Here is a 27,876-nt window from a genome sequence, read left to right as displayed (position 1 = left end):
GCATCGAAGCTTTGACCACGCTCGATCAGCTCCGATGGGCGGGCCACATTGTCCGCATCCCGATATGAGACTCAGAAAACAAGCGCTCTACTCAGAGCTCCGACACAGCAAGAGAGTCCCAGGTGGGCAGAGGAAACGCTTCAAGGACACCCTCAAAGCCTCCTTGAAAAAGTGCAACATCCCCACCGACACCTGGGAATCCCTGGCCCAAGACTGCACAAAGTGGAGGAGAAGCATCCGGGAAGGCACCGAACACCTCGAGTCTCTTCGCCGGGAGCAAGCGGAAGCCAAGCGCAAAGAGCGCACGTCAACCCAAGCACCCCACCCACCCGCCCCTTCAACCACCGTCTGCCCCACCTGTGACAGAGACTAGGTCCTGCATTGGACTCATCAGTCACCTGAGAACTCATTTTTAATGTGGAAGCAAGTCATCCTCGATTCCGAGGGACTGCCTTAGAAGAGAAGACTGAATGGAATATCCGTGGCTCTACACATCCGGATAACCTGCAATATGAAGGGTTTGCAAGCAAATGTAAGAAACCTGAAGAAAGTATATTTTTCAGTTGGCTTTCTGATGTAAGCACAAATACAAAACATGAGCTGTGAGGTTTGGATTGATTACTGTGTAGTAAATGTGGGTGAGGAATTGAGCTGCTGGTTGGCCTATTAGTTTAATAAAACCAAAGTCCTTGCTTTGCAGTTGTTGAATATGCACTTTGTAGAAATTGTTAAAGCTTTATTTTTTCATTGTTAAAACTTTATCTGTATACTGTTGAAAAATATGGACTGTTGCAATTTTGATCTGGTTAATGATTTTCATGAACATGGCAGGCTTTGGCTCTTTTTACACTGTCATATCTTTATTTAGCTTTTAATTACATTTGTTTCTTTTATATAGTTTTCTGCTTTGTGAAGTTGTTGTAATCTTGTACGGTATTGTCTAGCTCTACACAGTTAAATGCTCTGCTGCATGATCTCTTAGAAGTGACTGAAAAACCCTTTGGGGATCGCACCTCCCCATGTGGATAATATCATCTGCTTATACCATCTGAAATCGGGTGGGATAGTTGCACTAAATGGGGTGAAACTGGACAATGAGGCCTACCACTGTCTTGCTTTATGACATAAATTTCCTTCCCCTCTGCCCTTGCTGGGACTATCGGCGTTTCTTCCCACCCGATGCATACAAATGCTGGAGGGGCCCAGGTTTCCGGCCCATTTTCCTCAGGTCTGCCACTGTTTCCTCTGTACCCTGGAACTGCCAGGTGAACCAAGTAAGCTCAGGGTAGCGGCGTGAATGGCCCCAAATTCTCCGCAATGTAGGGAGAGGATCTTGTAGCTGCCTCCTTTCCCTTCAAGTCACCACGATTTTACACTCGCTGAAGGCCTGAGACTGAACTTTTACGTGCGTACCTGGTGCAGTATTCAGGGCTTTCTGGATCCTTTAAATTATCCTTTGAACATCTTCTGGTGCTGGAGCGCAGGTCCCGTTGCAGCACCGCCTGCATCTTCCTAGGGGCCTCTGGCAAGAATTCAGCTGGAAGCCTGCCATGATTATGCAATCACCCTTGACCCAGGAAATTGGGCCGGGTCAGGATCAGGAAAATCCAGCCCCATCTGGTATCTTTCAAAGGAGAATTATTGTTCTTATTAAATGACCTGTGAACTGCTTGTGAATATCTTGCACATTTCACTGGGTCGTAACTGGTTTAAAAACAAATGTTGTCAGGAAGTAATACTTTGAAGAGCTTGGAGGCTGGAAAGTTGAGCTGTATCCTGCAGATCCATTATCTTTTGGTGCAACAAAACAACTCTGTGTCTTGTGATTTTGATGTGTGTAATTTAATATTCCAGCGCTGCTTTGAGGGATTTTTGGCTTGTCATTCTACAGTAATTGGTATGAAATTACCTCAGGGGCTAGGAAGGAGAAACGCACTAAATTTAAAAGTTTCAGCATAGGTTGGTTGGCTCGAGGGATACGCGAGGGAGTATAGCAATTGTACAGAATTTCTCTGGGTTTTGTTTTAGTTGCAGTGAAAGCTGCACCAAAAATTGTTAAATAAATGTAATTAAAAGCTAAATAAAGGTATGATCGTGTGGGGGATTCGGTTCTGCTGAATCTCTGCCCCTCTTTTTTCTATGTCCTGAAATTCTGCAAGAAGTGGGGACGGGTCCTTCCTGCCCTCAACCCCACCCTGTACAGGCATCATCAAAAGGTGTAACACCTGCCCCTATACCTCCCCCCCTTCCCACTGTCCAGGGCCCCAAACACCCCTTCCAGGCGAAGCAGCGATTTACTTGTACTTCTTGCAATCTAGTATACTGTATTCGCTGCTCACGATGCGGCCTCCTCTACATTGAGGAGACCAAACGCAGATTGGGTGACCGCTTTGCGGAACACCTCCGTTCAGTCCGTAAGGGGGACCCCGAGCATCCGGTCGCCTGTCATTTTAATTCACCGCTCCATTCCCACTCGGACCTCACCGTCCTTGGCCTCTTGTATTGTTCCACGGAAGCTCAACGTAAACTCGAGGAACAGCACCTCATCTTCCGATTAGGCACTTTGCAGCCTTCCGGACTCAATATCGAGTTCAACAACTTCAGATCATAACCTCGGCCCCTATTACATTTTTTCTTGTAATTTTTCCACTCCTTTTCCCCCCCCCCCCCCACCCTTTCCTTTTGTTTCTCTCTCACACCTGGCAGCTATCTCTTGCCCTGCCAGTACACTTCACACCTAATCTCAGCCTATTACCATCTCGTCTAGCTTCGAATACCTTTTATTGTCTCTTTTACTTCTTTTGTTTCTTTTGATTCTTTTGTCCAATCGCACCCCTGCCTTCGATCTATTTTATTTTCTTTCCAGTTTTGAAGAAGGGTTCGACCCGAAACGTCAACTCAAATTTCTCTCCACGGATGTTGCCTGACCTGCTGAGTTTTTCCAGCATTTTCTGTTGTTATATCAAAAGAGACAGGACTGGCGGGATGATGTCATCAGTTAGAAATCACGCTAGTTCTGCCAACACAAAGTTCATCTGGATGATTAAGTATTTTTGTGCCTGGATCACATCCCGGTGGGAGTGGGGCCAACATAGTTTCAAATGGCAGTTTTGCTAACGGCAATCGATCAGAACCTTAATTGATTTGCTCTTCGGAAAGCAGCGACTTTAAAATTGAAACTATTTTTCAATAGCTTCAGCTGGATTAGCTCACAACCCCCATCCCGGAGAGAGTAGCACTGTGCTACTGGGAAACACCTGCTCCCATGGATGGATGTTGGAAATGACATGGACGCACACAAAATGTATATAAACGAGCCCAATCTCAGAACTTGGGACAAGGACGGGGGCGCAGACTGTTGGGTACATTTCCGGTGGCAGAGTGGGGCCCCAAGAATTTTGGGGCCTAGGTGTGCTGAATTGTGTTGATTTAATTTGGCCACAGTTGCACACACTGGGTCACCAAAGGCTGAACCAGCCCCCTGCACAATTTGCCAATCAAAATCTACGTGTGCAGCAACAATAAAATTGTAGCGGCCATTTTGCACTCCTATCTGTGGCGGAAATTAAGAAAATTGGGGAATTCCATAACAGTGCATGTTGCACTTTGTCAGTTGGATAGCCTGAAATCCCTTGCTCATTCTGCATTTTGTCAAATTCTTCTCCCTTCTCCAGTTTTCTTCCCTTTGCAGAAGGTAATGACACTTACTTGGATTTCCTTCCACATATACCAGCAGTCCAAATGGTCATTCTTCACATCCGAGCCCAGACATGAGTATTACCAAACTGGTCAACCGTGGAGCATATCACATCCGATCAGAGGCAGATTATGTTCTTATCCCAATGTCCACATGTGCACTTTTCAGCAAGAGATATTGGAGTGGGAATCTTGATTGATTTTCCCCTCCTTTTCCAACCCAGAGGCACTGAAACCAATTTTAGCGCCCCAGCTGCTGCCCTGGCTGAGAGCAGGTAACTCAGTGGCTATTAGGATTGGGCTTTGGACCTTGCCACCGAATGGCTAGTACTATATCTACCTACTGAGCCATCGGAGAGCTTTTCTTATATTTCAAGGTAGTTGCAGAGAGTTAGTGCTGCTCCAGACAAGCAGGCTTTCGAACACAATGCAGTTATTTCTGTAAAATAACTACAGCCTATGAAAGCACTCACTGACTGAAAGACTTGTTACTGACGTCAAATAAATTGGCCATTTTCCAAGTTTGGGAGCTGATATGGCAGGGTTCCAAGAGCAGGAATTAAAAGGTTTTTCCTAACAATTTTCTCACTAGCTAAAAGGAATAATATAAATAGAAAATACATCCACTGTCCACCTGGTACAGTGCATAGTAGATACTGGGCAGTTCTGTAGTTCTAAAACTAATTAAATCAAAGAAGGGAGTCAAGCTTGAGTAGCTTATTAAATCACTCCTTCTTCTGCCTTGTGCACTTCAGTGTAAGAAATACTGGTACTGGACATTGAAATACTTTTCACTTTAATCACCGTTGGCAACACTCACCACTTGTAAGCTTGACTATATTGTTCCAACCAACATCAAGCAATTCCTACTGCATCACTGTCACATAATCATTCTCCACTTGCTCAACTCCTGATCTCCCAGACTAAAGTAATTAAGTTTGACACTCGGGGCGCTTTTGTGCTGTGGAACCATCGGCATTAAGATATGTGCAAAGCTGGAAATTATTCATACCTCATGCATTATCAAAGCCATTGGGAAAGTTACTTCCTAGGTATTCTGGTTTTTCCCTGAACCTTGTAATATTTACATTCATGTGTCAGCGGGGCTCTGTGGTAGCACTCTTGTCTCTTGAGTCAGAAGGTTGTGGGTTCAAGTCGGGTTCAAATCTGATTCCAGGCACTTGAGTACAAAATCTAGGTTGATACTCCCAGTGCAGTACTGGGGGAGGGCTGCACTGTCGGAGGTGCCATCTTTCGGATGAGACATTAAACCAAGACCCTGTCTGCCCTATTGGGTGGACGTAAAAGATCCCATGGCACTATTTGAAGAAGAGCAAGGAAGTTCTCCCGATGTCCTGGCCAATATTTATCCCTCAACCAAAATCACCCAAACAGATGATCTGGTCATTATCACATTTCTATTTGTGGGAGCTTGCTGTGTGTAAATTGGCTGCCATGTTTCCTACATTACAACAGTGACTAAACTTCAAAACTACTTCATTGGTTGTAAAGTGTTTTGGGGCATCCTGAGGTTGTGAAAGGCGTTATATAAATGCAAATTCATTCTTTCTTCATAGGTTTGTAAATGAGATGTTGTGACAAACTCTAATTTGATCGTTTGATAAATGGATGCCCTGCCTTAAATAGTGCATGGATTGTGTGTAATCCCGTTATAAATCCTTAAGTGGCCTTATGAAGACATTTCTTTATTTGCTATTAATACTAAAATTAGGTTTACTTGACAATTTCCACAATACAACACCAAGGAGAACCTAGATCCGGGGTAGTTTTACCTTGCTTATACTTTTGTGAAGGCAGAAATGTTATTTTTAGGGTACATAGTGGTGTGGGTGAGGAACTGTCATATCGACTGCATATCACACAATGTTATTTTGGTAGAATGTGATGATTGTGATTGAGCAATCGAAAATGACATAGCTGAGAATTCTATGATCTGATTAGGGAAGTAAAGGGACTTTGGCAGTTTGATGCAAGATTTCAACACTATGGATCGATGGGCTGTAATTATAGCTTTTCTCCAGAAACCATCTATGGCTGTTTCACTTTAATTAGATAAAATTGTTGCAAAAGGTGGGCAGGGTTTCCTCCAGAAGGAGGTTCTGCACTAAAATTTGGCTAAATGTCAAAAAGGCTTTTACCTTTCTTTATAAAAAAAAAATTGTTTATTTCACACCTTCAAAAACCTACAATGATCCCATGTCCCCCAGTTGAACATAATTGAGAGAGACATGATGAAATTCTATCTGGCAGAAACTATATCAGATGGTGAAGAGACCACAGTAAAATTGTAATGGGTTCACGTGAAAGTCAGCATTTTCTACAATACGTATGACAGTGCTGCGGAGTTTTCTCAGGGTTTTTCAAAATCTAAACCCACACTATTACACTGTCATTCTGAGCACTGGTTTCTGTCGCTGGAACCACTTAACAACCAAAATATGCTGCATAGCAACCGCTAATAAAAACTCTGCTCATGCACTGACAAGAGATCTGTTTTCTTTAATACTGCTGTTTGAAAATAAGGAAAATAATGGGGGCATTGCATAATTCAAATGTGGATTTGAATTGATTTGAGCAAATTTGATAGTACAGTCCCCACCACTTACACCGTCCATGCTAATCACGGGCAGCCACCTATATCTGACCAATGGCGCTAACCAGTTGCAATTACCATAGGTGTCAATTACAAAGGCACCACTTATAACACACTAAGCACGCTGGCTATTCCGGGCAATTCAATAATCTTTTTGCACTCGTTAAAGTGTAATTCATTTTTTAAAATTTGAGGATGTAACTGGTAAAATAGATAAGGGTGAACCAGTGGATGTGGTGTATTTGGACTTTCAGAAGGCTTTTGATAAGGTCCCACATAAGAGATTAGCGTGTAAAGTTAAGGCACATGGGATTGGGGGCAAGGTATTGACTTGGATAGAGAACTGGCTGGCAGTCAGAAAGCAAAGAGTTGGAATAAACGGGTCTTTTTCCGAGTGGCAGGCAGTGACTAGTGGGGTACCGCAGGGATCGGTCCTAGGACCCCAGCTATTCACAATATATATTAATGATCTAGACAAGGGAACTAGATGTAATATCTCCAAATTTGCAGACGACACAAAGCTGGGTGGGCGTGTGTGCTGTGAGGAGGATGCCGAGAAACTCCAGGATGATTTGGACAGGTTGGGTGATTGGGCAAAAGCATGGCAGATGCAATATAACGTGGATAAATGTGAGGTTATCCACTTTGGTGGCAAAAACAGGTAGGCAGATGATTATCTGAATGGCAATAGATGGGGAGAAGGGGAAGTGCAACGAGACCTGGGTGTCCTTGTGCACCAGTTGATGAAGGTAAGCATGCAGGTGCAGCAGGCGGTTAAGAAGGCAAATGGTATGTTGGCCTTCGTAGCGAGAGGGTTTGAGTACAGGAACAAGGATGTCTTGCTGCAGTTGTACAGGGCCTTGGTGAGACCACATCTTGAGTATTGTGTGCAGTTTTGGCCACCTTATCTGAGGAAGGATGTTCTTGCCATGGAAGGAGTTCAGCGAAGATTCACCAGGCTGATACCTGGGATGGCAGGAATGACGTATGAGAAGAGATTGGGATGATTGGGCTTGTACTCGCTGGAGTTTAGAAGAATGAGAGGGGATCTCATTGAAACTCATAAAATTCTGACAGGACTGGACAGACTAGATGCAGGAAGGATGTTCCCGATGGTCGGGGAGTCCAGAACCAGGGGTCATAGTCTAAGGATAAGGGGTAGGCCATTTAGGACAGAAATGAGGAGGAATTTCTTCACCCAGAGAGTGGTGAATCTGTGGAATTCTCTACGACAGAAGGCAGTAGAGGCCAATTCATTAAATATATTCAAGAAGGAGTTGGATATATTTCTTAAGGCTAAAGGGATCAAGGGGTATGGGGAGAAAGCAGGGACCGGGTGCTGAATTTGGATGATCAGCCATGATCGAATTGAATGGCGGAGCAGGCTCGAGGGGCCGAATGGCCTACTCCTGCTCCTCTCCTGCTCCTATCTTCTATGTTTCTATAACTGTTAACTACTCACCTGAGGACCTGAGTGCCTCAGTACTGCAGTGCCATTGTTTAAATCGAGAGCATGGTGAAATAGTGGCTGAGCGACGGGATTGCATGTATCTACTGGCCATTGCTCAGGCTGCAAGATTTAATTGAGTCTGTCCTACCTGAACACCACCTGGGTTTAATTGCTCTTCTTTCCGAGACTTTTGAGAAGGGCACAGCACCAATGTTTGGCAGTCGGTCTCTTTGATGGTCAGTTCAGTGAACAACGCCAACTCTCCGACACCTCCTCCTACCTCCACCTGGACCATGACCCCATTACCGAACATCAAACCATCGTTTCCAAGACTGTCACTGACCTCGTCTCCTCTGGAGATCTTCCCCCCCCCACCCCCACTGCGGCCACCAACCTCATAGTTCCCCAACCCCGCACAGCCTGCTTCTACCTCCTTCCCAAGATACACAAACAGGACTGCCCTGGTAGACCCATCGTTTCAGCCTGTTCTTGCCCCACCGAACTTATCTCTTCCTATCTTGACTCTATCTTTTCTCCCCTTGTCCAGCCTCTTCCCACCTACATCTGCGACTCTTCGGACGCCCTCCGCCACTTTAACAGTTTCCTTGCCCCAACCGCCTCTTTTTCACTGGACGTACAATCCCGCTACACCTCCATCCCCCACCAGGATGGCCTGAGGGCACTCCGCTTCTTCCTTGAACAGAGGCCCGACCAGTCCCCATCCACCACTACCCTCCTCCGCCTGGCTGAACTTGTTCTCACATTGAACAACTTCTCCTTTGACTCCACTCATTTCCTCCAAATCAAAGGTGTTACTATGGGTACCCGTATGGGTCCTAGCTATGCCTGCCTATTCGTGGGATATGTGGAACACACTTTTTTTCCAGTCCTACTCGGGTCCCCTCCCTCACCTCTTTTTCCGGTACATTGATGACTGTATCGGTGCCGTTTCCTGCTCTTGCCCTGAACTAGACAATTTCATTCACTTTGCCTCCAATTTCCACCCTTCCCTCACCTTCACATGGTCCATCTCCGACTCTTCCCTTCCCTTCCTCGACTTCTCCGTCTCCATCTCTGGGGATAGGTTATTGACCAACATTCACTACAAGCCCACTGACTCCCACAGCTACCTGGACTACACATCCTCCCACCCCGCCTCCTGCAAGGACTCTATTCCATTCTCCCAGTTTCTCCGTCTCCGCCGCATCTGCTCCGACGATGCTACCTTCCACACCAGTGCTTCCGACATGTCTTCCTTTTTCCTCAACCGAGGATTCCCCTCTACCGTGGTTGACATGGCCCTTGACCGTATCCGTTCTATCTCCTGCACTTCTGCCCTCACCCCTGCCCCTCCCTCCCGGAACCACGATAGGGTTCCCCTTGTCCTCACCTTTCACCCTACCAGCCTCCACATTCAACAGATCATCCTCCACCATTTCCGCCACTTCCAAAGTGATCCCACCACCAAACGCATCTTCCCCTCCCCTCCTTTTTCAGCATTCCGTAGGGTCCGCTTCCTCCGAGACACCCTAGTCCACTCCTCTATCACCCCCAGCACCCCTTTCCCTTCGCCCGGCACCTTCCCGTGCAAGTGCAGGAGATGCAACACCTGCCCTTATACCTCCCCCCTTCCCACTGTCCAGGGCCCCAAACACCCCTTCCAGGTGAAACAGCGATTTACTTGTACTTCTTGCAATCTAGTATACTGTATTCGCTGCTCACGATGTGGTCTCCTCTACATTGGGGAAACCAAACGCAGATTGAGTGACTGCTTTGCAGAGCACCTCCGTTCAGTCCGTAAGGATGACCCCGAGCTTCCGGTCGCCTGTCATTTTAATTCACCACCCCACTCCCACTCAGACCTCACTGTACTCGGGCTCTTGCATTGTTCCACGGAAGCTCGAGAAACAGCACCTTATCTTCCGATTAGGCACTTTACAGCCTTCCGGACTCGATATCGAGTTCAACAATTTCAGATCATAACCTCGGCCCCCATTACATTTTTACTTATTTTTTATCCACACCTTTCTATTGGCCCTTTTCCCCCCCCCCCTTTTTTTCTCTCCCACATGGCAGCTGTCTCCCATTCTGCCAGCGCATTTCACACCTAATCTAGAGCCGTCTTTTGTCTCCACTAGTCCTATCACCATCTCGTCTCGTTTTGAATACCTCTTAATGTCTCTTCACTTCTCTTTTGTTCTCTCCCAGCCTGGCCTTTTAATCTATTTCATTTCCTGTGCTTTTTCAGTCTTGACAAAGGGTTTGACCTGAAACGTTGACTCTATTTTCTCTCCACGGATGTTGCCTGGCCTGCTGAGTTTTTCCAGCATTTTCTGTTGTTATTAAAGATCTCCTATAGTAGCTATATTGGATATGAGGTAGCACTCTGTGCCTGTTTCAGTCTAACAGCCAACAGCTTAAAAGCTGTGTCCTTTTAAACTTTTGGGACAGCAAAGCAAGGAATCTAGACCAGAATTAGTTACAGTAAGTAAATGATTCTTAAAGGTTTAGACAGAAAGGGCTGTTAACCATTCCAAAAAGCAAAATACTGCGGATGCTGGAAATCTGAAATAAAAACAGAAAATGCTGGAAATACTCAGCAGGTCAGGCAGCATCTGTGGAGAGAGAAACAGAGTTAACGTTTCAGGTCGCTGACCTTTCGTTAGAACTAGAAAAAGTTAGAGATGTGTAACAGGTTTTAAGCAAGTGCAGGGGCAAGGAAAGAGGGAAGGGGAGGAAAGAACAAAAGGGAAGGCCTGTGTTAGGGAGAAAGGCAGGAGTGATTAAATGACAAAAAGTTTGATTGTACAAAGCAAAAGGAGATGGTAATGGGACAAGTAAAGAAACAAAAGATGGGTCTAGAAGAGATGTAAATGGGTATAGCAGAATCAACAGATGCCATCTGAAAAAATAGGGGCAGAGGTTATGGTCTGAAACTGTTGAACTCAATGTTGAGCCCAGAAGGCTGTAAGTGGACCCGAGCGGCAGCAAGAGGAGGAGCGGCGGTACAAAAACAGCGGGGGAGAGGGCCTCGGGCAGAGCAGACCCGAGCGGCAGCAAGAGGAGGAGTGGCGGTACAAAAACAGCGGGGGAGAGGGCCTCGGGCAGAGCGGACCCAAGCGGCAGCAAGAGGAGGAGTGCCGGTACAAAAACAGCGGGGGAGAGGGCCTCGGGCAGAGCGGACCCGAGTGGCAGCAAGAGGAGGAGTGCCGGTACAAAAACAGCGGGGGAGAGGGCCTCAGGCAGAGCGGACCCGAGCAGGAGGAGGAGTGCCGGTACAAAAACAGCAGGGGAGAGGGCCTCGGGCAGAGCGGACCCGAGCGGCAGCAAGAGGAGGAGTGGCGGTACAAAAACAGCGGGGGAGAGGGCCTCGGGCAGAGCGGACCCGAGCGGCAGCAAGAGGAGGAGCGGCGGTACAAAAACAGCGGGGGAGAGGGCCTTGGGCAGAGCGGACCCGAGCGGCAGCAAGAGGAGGAGCGGCGGTACAAAAACAGCGGGGGAGAGGGCCTCGGGCAGAGCGGACCCGAGTGGCAGCAAGAGGAGGAGCGGCAACACATTCAAATTCAAAATCAACAAAAAAAATCAAGGAGTGACGTCACAGGACAGCAGGTAGGTGATTGGTTGGTGAGTATTGCAGCTCTTTTGCTCTCTAGGCTAAGTAAGTGGATTAAATTCAGAACTGGAAGAGTATTAACTACTATAAATTTAACTAATTAAAACTAAAAATTAAATCTAAAAATAATCGTTTGACTAAAAACTGTAACTAATTATATAAATAAAATAAGATTTTGTGTCGTAACTGCAGCATGTGGGAGTTGGTGGAGACCAACAAGATCCCGAGCAACCACATCTGCTGTAAGTGCCTGGAACTGCGGCTCAGAGTTGTTGAGCTGGAGTCCGAGCTGCAGACATTGCGATGCATCGGGAAGGGGAGAGTTACCTGGACACTTTGTTCCAGGAGGCAGTCACACCCCTTAGGTTAAGAGTTAATCAGTGGCCAGGGACAGGAGGTGAGTCAGGAAGGTGTGGGGACCCAGGATATAGTGATGGAGGAGCCTCAGCTCTTGGCCTTGTCCAACAGGTACGCGGTACTTGCTACCTGCATGGATGAGAACAAAGACTGCAGGGAGGATGGGCAAACTGACCACGGCACCGTGGTACAGGAGGTCATTCAAGTGGGGGGAGTAAAAAGGAATGTGGTAGTGGTAGGCGACAGTATAGTCAAGAGGATAGATACTGTTCTCTGCAGCCGCAAACAGGGAGTACCAAAGGCTGTGTTGTCTGCCCGGTGCCAGGGTTAAAGACATCTCGTGGCTGGTAAAGAACTTGGAGTGGGAAGGGGAGGATCCAGTTGTCATGGTCCATGTAGAAACCAATGACATAGGTAGAACTAGGAATGAGGTTCTGCAGAGAGAGTTTGAGGAATTGGGGTCCAAATTGAAAAGCAGAACCTCAAAGGAAATAATCTCTGAATTGTTACCTGAGCCACGCGCCAATTGGCGTAGGGATAAACAGATTAGAAGGTTAAATGCGTGGCTGAAAGAGTGGTGTGGGAGGCAGTGGTTTCGCTGGGGAAAGAGGGAGCTGTTCCGTTGGGACGGCCTCCATTTAAACTGGGCTGGAACCACTGTCCTGGCAAATTGAATAACTAGCGCAGTAGACAGGGCTTTAAGCTAATGAAGGTGGTCTGGGAGGATCCAGGAAAGAGGACATTTAAAAGCAGCAGTCAAGGCTCTAGAGCAGAGCAGAGTTTTGGGTAAAAATAAGCAGAGTGGGTCAGGAAGGGACAGAGAAAGTAACAAAGGTAATAGCGCATCAGTGACTAAGGTATCATCAGGGAAAAATAGAAAAAAGTCAAAGCTAAAGGCACTATATCTGAGTGTGCAAAGCATTCACAACAAAATAGATGAATTAATAGCACAGATAGAAATTAATAGTTTTTATCTAATAGCCATTGGGGAGACGTGGGTGCAAAGTGACCAAGGTTGGGAACTAAATATTCCAAGATACATAACTTTTAGAAGAGATAGGCAAAATGGAAAAGGAGGAGGGGTAGCCTGATAATAAAGGATGGGATAAAGACAGTAGAGAGAAAGGATCTTGGCTCAGAAAATCAAGAAGAAGAATCTGTTCGGGGTGGAGCTAAGAAACAGCAAAGGGCAGAAAACATTGGTGGGAGTTGTTTATAGGCACCCAAACAGTAGTTGTAATGTAGGGCAGAGTATAAATCAGGAAATTAAAGGTGCATGTAACAAGGGTAATACAGTAATCATGGGGGACTTTAATCTACATATAGACTGGGCAAACCAAATTTGCAGTAATAGTGTGGAGGACGAGTTCATTGAATGTATACAAGATTGTTTTCTCGATCAGTATGTTGAGGAACCAACTAGGGAACAGGCTATTTTAGATCTAGTATTGTGCAATGAGAAAGGGTTAATTAATAACCTTGTAGTAAAGAGGCCTTTAGGGAAGAGTGACCATAATATAATAGAATTTTATATTGAGTTTAAAAGTGATTTTAGTTAAGTCTGAAACTAGGGTCTTAAATCTAAAAAAAGCAAGCTACGTAGATATGAGGGACGAGTTGGCGACGGTAGATTGGGAAACTACATTAAAAGGTATGATGGTAGACAAGCAATGGCTAGCATTTAAAGAATTCTTAGGCAGTCCCTCAGAACCGAGGATGACTTGCTTCCACATTAAAAATGAGTTCTCAGGTGACTGATGAGTCCAATGCGGGACCTACAGTCTCTGTCACAGGTGGGGCAGACGGTGGTTGAAGGGGCGGGTGGGTGGGGTGCTTGGGTTGAAGTGCGCTGCTTGCGCTTGGTTTCCGCTTGCTCCCGGCGAAGAGACTTGAGGTGATCGGCGCCTTCTCGGATGCCTCTCCTCCGCTTTGTGCGATCTTGGGCCAGGGATTCCCAGGTGTTGGTGGGGATTTTGCACTTTTTCAAGGAGGCTTTGAGGGTGTCCTTGAAGCGTTTCCTCTGCCCACCTGGGGCTCTCTTGCCGTGTTCGAGCTCCGAGTAGAGCGCTTGTTTTGGGAGTCTCGTATCGGGCATGCGGACAATGTGACCCGTCCATCGGAGCTGATCGAGCGTGGTCAAAGCTTCGATGCTGGGGATGTTGGCCTGAGCGAGAACACTGACGTTGGTGCGCCTATCCTGCCAATGAATTTGCAGGATCTTGTGGAGGCAGCATTGGTGGTACCTCTCCAGTTCTTTGAGGTGCCTGCTGTACATGGTCCATGTCTCTGAGGCATACAGGAGGGCGGGTATCACTGCTGCTCTGTAGACCATGAGCTTAGTGCCGGGTTTGAGGTCCTGGTCTTCAAACAGTCTCTTCCTCAGGCGACCGAAGGCTGCACTGGCACACTGAAGGCGGTGTTGGACTTCGTCATCGACGTCTGCCCTTGTTGACAGTAGGCTCCCGAGGTATGGAAAGTAGTCCACGTTGTCCAAGGCCTTGTCGTGGATTTTGATAATCGGGGGGGCAGTACTGTGTGGCGGGGGCAGGTTGGTAGAGGACCTTTGTCTTATGGATGTTTAGTGTAAGGCCCATGCTCTCGTACATTTCAGTGAAGATGTTGACCATGGTTTGGAGTTCGACCTCCGAGTGAGCGCAGACGCAAGCATCGTCTGCATGGACTGGAGGCGACAGAGGTTGAACAGTTTCCTGTTTGTTCTGTAAATTAGCTCCACTCCAGCGGGGAGCTTACTGAGGGTGAGATGGAGCATTGCAGCCAGGAAGATCGAGAAGACAGTTGGTGCGAGACCCAGCCTTGCTTGACCCCGGTCCGTACGTGAATTGGGTCTGTGGTGGATCCATTGGTCAGGATCACGGCTTGCGTGTCGTCGTGAAGCAGGTGGAGGATGGTGACAAACTTTTGAGGACAGCCAAATTTGAGGAGCAAAGTGGATGACATTTTCCAGTTCAGGGCGAGAGCAGGAAACTGCACCGATACAGGCATCAATGTACTGGAAAAAGAGGTGAGGGAGGGACCCGAGTAGGACTGGAACAAAGAATGTTCCACACATCCCACATAGCTAGACCCCTTGCGGGTTCCCATAGCAACACCTTTTATTTGGAGGCAGTGAGTGGAGTCGAAGGAGAAGTTGTTCAATGTGAGAACAAGTTCAGCCAGGCAGAGGAGGGTGGTGGTGGATGGGGACTGGTTGGGCCTCTGTTCAAGGAAGAAGTGGAGCGCCCTCAGGCCATCCTGGTGGGGGATGGAGGTGTAGAGGGATTGGACGTCCATGGTGAAAAGGAGACGGTTGGGGCCAGGAAATTGTAAACTGTTAAAGTGGTGGAGGCGTCGAAAGAGTCGCGAGTGTAGGTGGGAAGAGACTGGACAAGGGGAGAAAAAATAGAGTCGAGATGGGAAGAAATTAGTTCCGTGGGGCAAGAACAGACTGAAACGATGGGTCTACCAGGGGAGCCCTGTTTGTGGATCTTGGGAAGGAGATAGAAGCAGGTTGTGTGGGGTTGGGGGACTATAAGGTTGGCGGCCGGGGAGGAAAGATCTCCAGAGGAGATGAGATCAGTGATAGTCTTGGAAGCGATGGCTTGATGTTCAGTAGTGGGGTCATGGTCCAGGGGGAGCTAGGAGGAGATGTCAGAGAATTGGCGTTCAGCCTCCGCAAGGTAAAGGTCGGTTTGCCAAACAACAACAGCGCCAACCATGTCAGCAGATTTAATGACAATGTTAGGGTTGGATCTTAGAGAACAGAGTGCTGCAAGTTCAGAGGGAGGTAGGTTGGAATGAGTGAGGGAAGCAGAGAAATTGAGATGGCCAATGTCACGCCGGCAGTTCGCAATGAAAAGATCTAGAGAGGGTAAGAGGCCAGAGGGAGGGGTCCAGGTGGAACGAAAATTCTGAAAACTGAAGAAAGGGTCCGCTCTGCAGAGGAAAGTTTTCTGGCCAAAGAAGTGGGTATGGAGACGAAGGCGATGGAAAAAGAGCTCAGCGTCATGCCGAGCTTGAAATTCATTGAGTTTGGGGCGTAAGGGGATGAAGCTCAGTCCTTTGCAGAGGGCTGATTGTTTGGGGTCAGAGGGGATAGTGAAAACACGGCGGGGGTGAGGTTAGAAGAAGGGATGGGTTCAGAGGAAAATGAAGAAGGTTTCCAGAGGGACGTTGGTGTCCAAGAGTTGTTGAAGCTTGCAATCCTTGACATCTGAAAGGAAGAAAAACAGATTTTTGTTAAAGTGCCAGATGAAGCAAAGGATGAAATGTAACTGCGGACCAGGACAGCTTTGAGATAGTGAGTCGGTGCTGCTGAAGAAAGAGGTCGCGAGAGTGCATGTGGCGGCGTTGAGCGTGGATCTCCGGATGCGGCGAGAGCAGTGGTTTGAGGAATGCCGAATATCTTGGAGATATCTGTAATCCTGGGTGGATCCCAAACATATAGGGTGGAATTTCAGTTGGAACTATTCACCTGTTTTTATCTGACATGTTGCGCTTTTATCATCCACGGCTTATAGTGGGCGAATCGCATTAAGCCAACATGCCTGCTCTCAGTGGTGGGGACTGTATTAGCATAAATAAGTAGATGCATGAACATTTCAATACTGAACTAGTATGTAAATTTCAGTTTTGTGCAAATCAAACTATTGAGCGTAGACTAAAGTTGGCAGTCGTGAGAGTGAGTTACAAAATGCATTTCTCTTTGTGGAGCCATATTTAGGACAAGGTGGAAACCTATGCCTCTTGGGAATACTGTCATTCTGCTGTTTTATATGTGCGATACCTGGAATAAGTCTCTGTTTCCTTTCCAAAAGTTATACTGCCAGAAACTGCCCTATCTGCAGTGTTAAGTTTATATGCACATATTCTGCTAATTGATGCTAATTTCCTGTTTATGCAGAGACCTGGTTTTTAGCTCGGCACTCAAACCAATTGGTTGCTGGTGATGCTGAACTGCTGGGCAAATGCACGGATTATCCTGTGTATGCTCTCCCCCTCGTATACAAGTTTTCCCTTTATATGCGCAAGTTAGAATTTGTGTGTCTACATTACAAGTAAATAATATGTAACAGGACGACAGGGGGAGAAAAAAGCCCCTTCGGTCCCTCAAATCTCTTGGGTTTGATTTTAACCATACCCATCCATCAGGTAGGCAGTTAATATCGACTGGGTGACTTCACAGCTAATGAAGTACTTTTGAAGTGTAGTCACCATTGTAATGTAGGGAAACACAACAGCCAAGGTCCCACAAACAGCAATGAGATGAATGAACAGATAATCTGTTTTTGGGGGTGTTGGTTGATGGATAAATGTTGGCCAGACACCAGGGAGAACTTCCTCCTCTTCGAAAGGTGCCATGGAATCTTTTGGGTCCACCTGAAAGGGCAGGTTTAATATCCCATCTGAAAGACATCACCTCTCTGACTATACAGCACTCCTTTCAGTACTGCACTGAAGTCTAACAACACAGCGGCAGTGGAGGGGCCAAGAGAGATGGTGGTGAGGTAGAGCTGGGTGCTGTCGGCATATGTGTGGAACCTGATGTCATGTCTTTGGATAATGTCTCCGAGCAGCAGCCTGTAGATGAGAAATGGGAGGATCCAAGGACAGATCCTTGTCTCCAGAGGTAATGGTGTGGGGGCAGGAAAAGAAGCCATTGCAAGAGAGTTTTTGGCTATGACTGGATAGGTAAGAGTGGAACCAGACGACGGCAGTCCTACTTGGCTGGATAACAAGGAGAGACCTTCGAGGAGTATAGAATGGTTGACCGTGTCAAAAGCTGCAGGGGATTGAGAAGGATGAGGAGGGATAGTGCACCATCACAGGATGTAATTTGAGACTTTGACTAGGGCAATTTCAGTGCTGTTCAAACATGGAGTTATGGGAAAGGTGGGCATGAATTTGGGAGGTGACAACACGTTCAGGAATTTTTGAGAAGAAAGGGAGGCTGGCGATGGGGCGGTAGTTTGCAAGGACCGAGGGGGTCAAGGGTGAGTATTTTGAGGGAGGGTGATAATGGCAGATTTGAAATGAAGAAGAACAGTAACTGAAGGGAGGGAACCATTTACAATGTCAGCTAGCATTGGGACCTGGAAGAGAAGTTGGGTGGTCAGCAGTTTAGTGAGAATAGGGTTGAGAGAGTAAGAGGTGAGTCTCATGGACAAGAAGAGCTTGGACAGGGCATGAGGGGAGATGGGAGAGAAACTAGAAAAAGATGGAGGTTCAGGGCTAGGGCAGGAAGGAACCTTGAGAGAAGTTTGGCTTGGTGGGCAAAAGGAAGGGGGTGACCCGGCAGAGACAGCTGAACGGATCACTGATGGACAAGTTCACAAGCTCCTCACACATTGGAGGTTAGGATGGAGGAAACAGGGGATAGGGGTTTAAGGAGATGCTTGGTAGTGGAGAAAAGATGCCAGGGTTATCTTTGCATTCCAGGATGATCCTAGTTTCGTGAGCAGTTTTGGCAGAGGAAAACTAAACCAGTTGTGCATCATGTGCGTCCCTTGGACTTGAGGGGCTAAAAATTGCGCAGCGCCACACGCTATGGCACGTCGCGCCGCAGTATTGCAGGCCTTCCTCCCCTTCTTAAAGGGGAGGGGCCTTGTGCAACGTGACCTGGGGCCCAGCTGGGCCCCCGGGGATCGGGAGTGCAGGCAAAAGAGCCCGGCACTCGAGAAGTGCCGGGCTCTTGGAGCGCAGCCAGCACTCCGCGGGGAGGTGGGGGGGGGGCGTTTCAGGAGGTCTGGGGTGGGAGCGCAGGCAGGTGCTGGCAGGCAGCCAGCAACAAAAATGGCCACCCCGCACCTCGCCTTTAAATTGTGCCTCCCCGGCCACAGGTACGCCCCCCTGACCCCGTCTGACATAGCATCCGGCGGTAAGTCAGGGGGCGCTCCCAAAGATTGTGGCCGGGGCGCTGCACACGCCAATTATGTAATCGCCAATGGCGCAGCGCCGCAGGGCGCTACCGGTTAGCGCCACCACTAACCTCCCGCTGAATTTTGCGGGAGGCATGGGCAGTGCCGCGCCCGGGCGCTAGTTGGTTAGCGTCCCGTTAGCGCCCTCTTAAGGCACTAAGGGGAGGCGCAACCAGTTGAATTTTTTCCCCCAAGGGATCCAAGATGGGGGCTGTACCAAGTGATATGACCAGGGTGGGAGAAGAGTTTTTACTGGGAATCAAAGGTGAAGGTGAGGGAATAAACAGATAAACAGCTGCAGAAATATCATTGTGAATGGAGGGCCAAACGCTAGATAGTTGGGAGTTTGAAAGTGCCGTTTTTTTACAGGGGCTGGCGCAGAAGAAAGTGTGGTTGGAAGGGGGAAGAGGGATGCGAGTGGTAAGGGATATAAGGAAATGATCAGAGATGGCCTTGTCTGTAATTGAGACGATGGGAATAGAGAGGCCATATGAGATGGCAAGATCGAGGAGGTGACCTTGAATGTTGGTAGGAGAATTTATATTGGAGGGAGAGGTTACAGGAGGACTGAAGAGCAGTGAACTCTGAGGAGAGAGTGCAAGGTGAGTTGAAATGGAGATTGAAATCATAGAGGATGTGGAGTCACTCAGTGCAGTGGCTGAATGAGGATATCTTGATAAGAAACTCAGGGTGGAGCTTGGGTAGGTGGTAGAGAACGACAATTTTAAAGAGGAGGCAAGAGGGTTGGAACATGGTGAGATGCTCAAAGGAGGAGAGGGTGCCAGAGGAGTAGGGGAGTGACCAAGGCACGGTGATAAATTTGGTGTTAAGGGCCACGCCGCCATCATGGCAATTTGGGGGTGTAGGTGGTGAAAAATATATACCAAGCAGGGAATCTTCAGTAAGGGGCAAGGTGTTGGCACCTATGAGCCACGTTTTTATCAAAGCTATGATGTCAATGTAATCATCTAAATAAGGTCGTGGATGGAAAGGGCCTTGTTTGCAAGTGAAGGGTCATTTCTGGAGGGCAAGGCAGAGAAAGGCAGTGCTTGTTGATCGGCAGTTTGGGCAGGGCAGGTGGTGGAAAGTATAGCCAGGCGGGGTGGCTTCAGTAAGGGGCAAGGTGTTGTCATCAGGTAACATCACTTCACAAACTGGTGACAGAGCAATGGAGATCTGATGGGAACTGTTTCAGATAGCTTTGGGAAGAGCAGAAATTGGGTTTACTGCTCTTTGCAAGGTGGATTATTTTGGACAGGTTAAATACTACAGCTTGCTCAATATAATCTCAGCGAGACAAATAATAGGCTGTAATCAGCTGGACTGTACAGGGCAAATGGTAATTTAGTTGTAATTCTCCTCAATGCAGTATTGTGTGTGGGTGCTTCAAAGCTTTGTTGGCAATGCAATTAGCATGATACATGTCATTTGTAAAGAGTTCAGCAATAGATGTGTGTTTTTTTTTAAACTAGGCCATCTGCTTCCCCCCTGCTCCTCAGTGTTGCGTTAATATTCCATGATTCCTTTACACAGAAGTGATAACTGGAATAAGAAGCAGTTAGGCTGGTTTTCACTTGCTTTTATGGAAAGCCATTTAATAGTGACATTGCATTGAGATTTTGTTTTTGAGTTCATCACTGTATAATATGGGACAACATACCTTACAGCATATTGTGATTTCTGCATATTGATCTGTCCAGATGTATTAAATACTGAGAGTTGATGGTCATTTAGCCCATTTGCTGTGCACAAATTGGCTGCCATGGAAAATACCAGTGACTACACTTCAAAAGTAACTAATTTACTGATCACATTTTGTATGTCCTGAGAATGTGAAAGGTGCTATATAAATGCAAGTTCTTTCATTCTTTTTTCTTTCCATATATTTTCTTACTGTGTACCAGGTGTCAATATATTCTTGAATCATTTTGGAATCCAATTTGAGCCATATATTGGGTGAGATGATCAGGGGTTTCACCAAAAGATTGTTTTAAAAATGTAATAAATGGAGTCCTGTTGCTAATAGCACAGATTTTTTATATGTGAAAAATGAATATAAAATACCATTAGCATGCAATGGAATAGACTTTTAAAAAAAAAACAGCTTTATTTTAAGTACATGTATCTCTCATTCATAAAAGATGCATTTGTGCCATAAGTTAAACTGGAAGGAGACCAGGCCTATCTATTTATCTATACGATAAACGAGTGTACCAACACATGATATAAAAAGTTTTAAACTTTATGCAACAGATTCTGTTTCATTAAAATCAACAATATTCAACCTGAGAAATAATGTACCAATTCTTCTCGCCCTCAGCACAGTGTGTGAATCAATATGGATCAACAGGTGGCTCCTACCATCTTACTGAGTGTGATGGATCATATACAAGTATCTGAATTGGACAATTCAGTGTTACAGAGCTTAATAACACCAAGCCCTCGAAGCGAAATGGTTGCCCATGAATTCCAAGAGCTTACACTGCAGACGAATCCGCGCCTCCCTCCTTTGAACGAGAGGAAGAATGGTGAGTGAGTACTGTACAGAGCCAACTAACTGCAGTTGCCTCTATTTGGCAAGGAGAATATAATACTGACAAAAGTCTTCATTGAGGTTGTCAGATAATGTTTATGGCAGGTGGAAGATTGTAAACTTTTACAGAACTGTGAATGTGCTAGTCTAGTGGTCACCATAGCAGTTAGAAACCTATGCGTTGTGCTTTTGGCATTATATAGTTGGATAAATGTTAGCCAAAGCTGCTTCTCTTCCTTCTCCTCCCACCTCACCCCCCCCCCCCCCAACCTCCATAACTTCACCAGCTGCTCAGTACATAAATGTAGTGTAAACAAGGACCATACCAGGCAAGGGTAAAGAAGAAGCATTTTATCAGTTCATTTCCTTCCTAGTGTGATTTGCTGCTAAACTCTGCCCAGTTTGACACATTGATATGTTGGCACAGGAGGTATTTGTCCCACTCCTAGGATTTGCATATTTGCGATCGGGAGAGTATTTGGTATTTTCAGGCTTCCAATTCAGCATCTATTTAATTCGGTGAGGTTATAGCTGATGCAGTTTTTTAAAAATCTTGTTCTTTTGCATTCACTTTTACCAAAATTCTAATGACATATGGGAATAATAACTTGATTACTGTTGGTGATTATTTCTGCTGCCAAGTCAATAATTCAATTGTTAAGTGTGGTGCTGTGTGCAAAACAAGATGCAAAGATTGCATGACTTCATTAAAATAACATTATACAATTACAGCATTATGATCTCAAGCTAAAAAAAGATGCATTCCTTGACTTGCCTTGGACTCCGTGACGTGTCACTGCAATTGTAAAATGCAAAACTGGTCTATCTGCACTATGGCCAGAGACCATAGCCCATAGCCTGACAAAATAAACAATGAGTCTTTAACGTGGGTTTCAGACGCCCTTTTGATGTTCTGTCCCAAAGTGAATCTGAGTATATTTTCATATGAGTACTCACAGATGTTCTGTTTATGCAAAGAGTTGAAGCTGTTTTCCTATAAAGGATTGTTGCTTTAATGAAGAACTCTCACTCCATCTTATTATATTCATGTGGCTATCTGAACAATGTGCTGCAAATCTGAACACGTTAGACATTTAACAGACCACCGCCATTACTTAGCAACTACCATTACATTGTGTATTTCCCTTCTTCAAGACTATTTGACAAATGGAGGTTTTAAGATTGAATGTATTCATTAAAATTTAACCTAAACCATTAAAAGATAAGACAACTGTTAATTGGATATACAGAACAATATAGATTAGGGGCAAAATTAGCGGATCGGCCGCCCATTATACACCCATACGAGTTTCCTTTCCATTGAAGTCAATAGAAAGGAAAATCTGGCGTGGTGTATCGCGAGCTGATGATCTGCTACCACCCGTTTAGCGCCCCGTTGAAGTTTGCATTTTTGATAAGAATGTTCTGATAAATCAGCATTGTCAGTTTGCAGGAATATATGTGTGGAAGAGTAGAAGGTTTGGTAAAGGCAATAAACAGTGGAAATTCAAGAGTACGAGCATTTTATTCCCTAACTGGGTAAAACTAGTGGGTTTAGCCCTTGTTGAAGCCCTTTGCTCCATATAATGGATAGAAAGTGGTGATAGTGTACATTGAAATACATTTACATGTTTGATGTAGGGAAATACAAGAACCTGGGGGTATATGTGCACAAATCGTTGAAGGTGGCAGGGCAGGTTGAGAAAGCGATTAAAAAAGCATACGGGATCTTGGGCTTCATAAATAGAGGCATAGAGTACAAAAGCAAGGAAGTTATGATGAACCTTTATAAAACACTGGTTCAGCCTCAACTGGAGTATTGTGTCCAATTCTGGGCACCGCACTTTAGGAAGGATGTGAAGGCCTTGGAGAGGGTGCAGGAAAGATTTACAAGAATGATTCCAGGGATGAGGAACTTCAGTTACGTGGATAGACTAGAGAAGCTGGGGTTGTTCTCCTTAGAGCAGAGAAGGTTGAGAGGAGATTTGATGGAGGTGTTCAAAATCAGGAGGGGTCCATACAGAGTAGATTGAGAGACACTGTTCCCATTGGCAGAAGGGTTGAGAACCAGAGGACACGGATTGAAAGTGATTGGCAGAAGAACCAAAGGCAACATAAGGAAAAACTTATTTACGCAGCGAGTGGTTAGGATCTGGAATGCACTGCTGAAAGGGTGGTGGAGGCAGATTCAATGGTGGCTTTCAAAAGGGAATTGGATAAGTACCTGAAGGAAAAAATTTGCAGGACTACGGGGAAAGGGCAGGGGAGTAGAACTAGCTGAAGTGCTCTTGCAGAGAGCCGGCACGGGCTCGACAGGCCAAATGGCCTCCTGTGCTATAACCATTCTATGATTCTATTGTTATTCATTCTGGTTGGGAAATTGACTAACTTTAAATAGGTGAAGATTATCACAATCATGGGTATCGTACTTTCCTGCACTATTCTTCAAATACAAAGGGCTGTTAGGAAATGCATTGCAAAGGTACTAATTTACCAAAGGAATAGTAACCACTGTTGCTATTTAAATTTGGATTATTCTTCAAAGACCAAATATGTGTTTAATACAATTTTCTGATACACCGTTTATTTGCATGATGAAGTTATTAAAATGGTTTAGATCAACTATGTTGCATTAAATACAATTCAGTTGATGACTTCATTCCATCTCCTCAAGGTTATCAATCTGAAAGAGAGTTTGTTACAGTAAATGTTTGTGCTGCAGCAGATAGGAGGCTCCATTTTTCCCCACCGAGGAACCTTGAAGTTGGGCAGAACAGGTGGCTTCTTACTGACGGAGGAGCTGATGACATGACCTTTTATAATATAGAAATTTACTATTTAAACCAGATGTTTCCTCTTTAATTCATAGTACTGCTTAGAGTTTGTTTATATAAGTTGAAGATTGTTCTTGTACACAGCAATATAGAGAGCATTGTGGTGACAGTATTAAGTGAAGAATAACCAGGTTTCACACATTCATTATACATAAACTTAATTTTTTCCGTGTAGTCAAGCTTTTAGGCATAACAGACTATCCTGTAAAATATTTTCTATAAATAAATCATTATTGCGTGTCAGGGATAAGTGTACCCTTCCATTCCCAGGCGATTGTAGCTTCACTCTTATCTCGAGTTATATAAATACTTCATTTTATTACGATGGGTAGGACATTGCTCACTAAATTGAACTGGGTTTCGAACCTCGACCCCGTTAGATCCGGGCAAAATTGGATTTATGAAGTTAGTGTTGTTTATGCAACTGATGTCTATGGAATCCAGTATAACGTTTGTATAGGAATTGAGGTTTGGAGTGCAGTGCTTCAGCAATGTAGTTAACAGGCTTAAATGGAAATAAAAATCGAAAGAGGTGTAAAACAGGCTGTCGATTCATTATCACCTGCTTTACACTATCGCATAAAGTCACAACTACCCCCAGTGTGTCCTATAAGTACATACCCTAAAAGGCAAAAGCTCCACTTGTGTAGTTAAGTAATCGTGGTCAACAAACGAGGCAAGAGACGGAATCAAGCTAAAGGAAAAGGCTTATGCAAATGCAAGGAGAAGTGAAAATCCAGCAGACTGGGAGAATTATTTAAAAAAACAACAAAATTATGCAGAGAAAATAATAAAAGATGCAAAAGGGGAATATGAAAAAAACTTGCACACGATATTTTTAAAAATATATTAAAGGAAAGGGAATGCTAAAGGGGAATGTAGACCCATTAAAGACATAAGCAGGTGATACTATAATGGACAATAAGGAAATGGCAGGCTTGTTAAATGAGTAAACACCAGAAAACGCTGGAAACATTCAGCAGGCCAGACAGCATCCGTGGAGAGAGAAACAGAGATAACGTTTCAGGTCTGGGACCCTTCATCAGAACTGGAAAAAGCTGGAGATGTAACAGATGTTGAACTCAATGTTGAGTCCAGAAGGCTGTAAAGTGCCTAATCGAAAGATGAGGTGCTGTTCCTCGAGCTTACGTTGAGCTTCATTGGAACAATGTAAGAGGCCGAGGACAGAGAGATCAGAGCGGGAGTGAAGCGGAGAATTAAAGTGACAGGCGACCGGAAGCTCAGGGTCACCTTTACGGACTGAACGGAGGTGTTCCGCAAAGCGGTCGCCCAATCTGCGTTTGGTCTCCCCAATGTAGAGGAGACCGCATCGTAAGCAGCGAATACAGTATACTAAATTGCAAGAAGTACAAGTAAATCGCTGTTTCACCTGGAAGGGGTGTTTGGGGCCCTGGACAGGGGGAAGGGAGGAGGTAAAAGGGCAGGTGTTGCATATCCTGCGCTTCCACGGGAAGGTTTCGGGCAAAGGGGAAGGGCTGTTAGGGATGATTGAGGAGTGGACCAGGGTATCGCGGAGGGAGCGGTCCCTTCGGAATGCTGAAAGGGGAAGTGAGGGGAAGATGCGATTGGTGGTGGTGTAGGAACTGGGGTTCCTAGCTGAAGAATTGAGATCGACTCAGAAAATCAAAAACAATAAAATTTAATGAACAAACGAAGCTGTACAGGAAACTGTAGGATACAATGCAAATAGGTCTGGTCTGCTTGAAAGCCTCTCTGGAAACTGCTAGCAGGTTCCGAGCTCAACTGCTAGCAGGTTCCGAGCTCTGACGTCATGACATCATCACGTTCTTCCCGCCGTTGAGAGATCACGTGACGGACGGCATGACGTCATCACGCGGAGTACAGGAAAGAAGCCCTAGTACAGTTAACAGATACATTAAAGGTGCAGCCCCCAGCTGTACTACATTGCTGTAAAAGGAATGATATACAATTGTCCGTAATCCTCTGGTGGTTCCGCCACAGTGGGATCACATTGGAGTTGGCGGAAATGGCGGATATGATCCATTGAATGTGGAGGCTGGTGGGGTGAAAGGTGAGGACAAGGGGAACCCTATCGTGATTCAGGGAGGGAGGGGAAGGGGTGAGAGCAGAAGTGCGGGAAATGGAACGGACACGGTCAAACATAGAAACATAGAAGATAGGAGCAGGAGTAGGCCATTCGGCCCCTCGAGCCTAACTCCGCCATTCAATGCGATCATGGCTGATCATCCAAATTCAGTACCCTGTCCCTGCTTTCTCCCCATATCCCTTGATCCCTTTAGCCTTAAGAAATATATCCAACTCCTTCTTGAATGAATTGGCCTCTACTGCCTTCTGTGGTAGAGAATTCCATAGGTTCACGACTCTCTGGGTGAAGAAATTCCTCCTCATTTCTGTCCTAAATGGCTTACCCCTTATCCTTAGACTGTGACCCCTGGTTCTGGACTCCCCGACCATCGGGAACATCCTTCCTGCATCTAGTTTGTCCAGTCTTGTCAGAATTTTATAAGTTTCAATGAGATCCCCTCTCATTCTTCTAAACTCCAGCGAGTAGAAGCCCAATCGTCCCAATCTCTCCTCATACGTCATTCCTGCCATCCCAGATATCAGCCTGGTGAATCTTCGCTGAACTCCTTCCATGGCAAGAACATTCTTCCTCAGATAAGGCGACCAAAACGGCACACACTACTCAAGATGTGGTCTCACCAAGGCCCTGTACAACTGCAGCAAGACATCCTTGTTCCTGTACTCAAACCCTCTCGCTACGAAGGCCAACATACCATTTGCCTTCTTAACCGCCTACTGCACCTGCATGCTTACCTTCAGCGACTGGTGCACAAGGATACCCAGATCTCGTTGCACTTCCCCTTCTCCCAATCTATTGCCATTCAGATAATAATCTGCCTTCCTGTTTTTGACACCAAAGTGGATAACCTCGCATTTAACCACGTTATATTGCATCTGCCATGCTTCTGCCCAATCACCCAACCTGTCCAAATCATACTGGAGTTTCTCGGCACCCTCCTCACAGCACACACGCCCACCCAGCTTTGTGTCGTCTGCAAATTTTGAGTTATTACATCTAGTTCCCTTGTCTAGATCATTAATATATATTGTGAATAACTGGGGTCCAAGGACCGATCCCTGCGGTACCCCACTAGTCACTGCCTGTCACTTGGAAAAAGACCTGTTTATTTCAACTCTGCTTTCTTTCTACCAACCAGGGAACATAAAAACTGACTGTAAAAGCTTTTATAGATATTGCGATGAAGAGAATAAGATTGGTGAAGTCAAGCGTAGGTCCCTTGCAGTCAGAATCAGGGGATTTTATAATGGGGAACAAAGAAATGGCTGACCAATTAAATACATATTTTGGTTCTGTCTTCACAAAGGAGGACACAAATAACCTCCCAGAGATGTCGGGGAACATAGGGTCTGATGAAAGGGAGGAACTGAAAGAAATCAGTATTAGTAGGGAAATGGTGTTAAGGAAATTGATGGGATTGAAGGCCGATAAATCCCCAGGGCCTGATAATCTACATCCTAGGGTACTTAAGGATGTGGCCCTAGAAATAGTAGATGCATTGTGATGCGCCATCAATTACTCAAAAGACTGAAGTTGAGCGAGTAACAATCAGGCTTTTATTAACTAAAGAATGAAGGTCTAGTCTCGAGTGGTCGACCCGTCCAGAATACTAAGGGACTGGGAGGTAGTCACTTATATACCTGGAATAGTGGGAGGAGTCAGCCGAGGCATGTCCAGACCTGTACCTAGTGGAATACACATACAGACACAGACAGGTATGACAGTGGTTTACCACACATTGCTGATCATCTTCCAACATTCGATGGAATCTGGAACAGT

General features: G+C 45.8%; 1 protein-coding gene across 4 annotated transcripts in view; it reads left to right on the top strand.

Moving 5' to 3' along the window:
• The window catches only part of mrtfba (myocardin related transcription factor Ba), a 320,882-nt gene that overhangs the window by 122,039 nt on the left and 170,967 nt on the right, over positions 1-27,876 (top strand). For all 4 annotated transcript variants that reach the window (XM_086000754.1, XM_086000755.1, XM_086000756.1 and 1 more), the window contains one exon: positions 20,965-21,172. In XM_086000754.1, the coding sequence (XP_085856880.1) occupies positions 20,983-21,172 (190 nt within the window). In that variant the 5' untranslated portion in view covers positions 20,965-20,982. The remainder of the gene's footprint in view (positions 1-20,964; positions 21,173-27,876) is intronic.

The sequence above is a fragment of the Somniosus microcephalus genome, chromosome 11 (assembly GCF_052327205.1).
Source record: "Somniosus microcephalus isolate GS21.2 chromosome 11, FLI_Smic_1.0, whole genome shotgun sequence".
Taxonomy (NCBI): Eukaryota; Metazoa; Chordata; class Chondrichthyes; order Squaliformes; family Somniosidae; genus Somniosus; species Somniosus microcephalus.
Note: the sequence above shows the minus strand (reverse complement) of the source record. Positions and strands in the feature narration are given on the sequence as shown.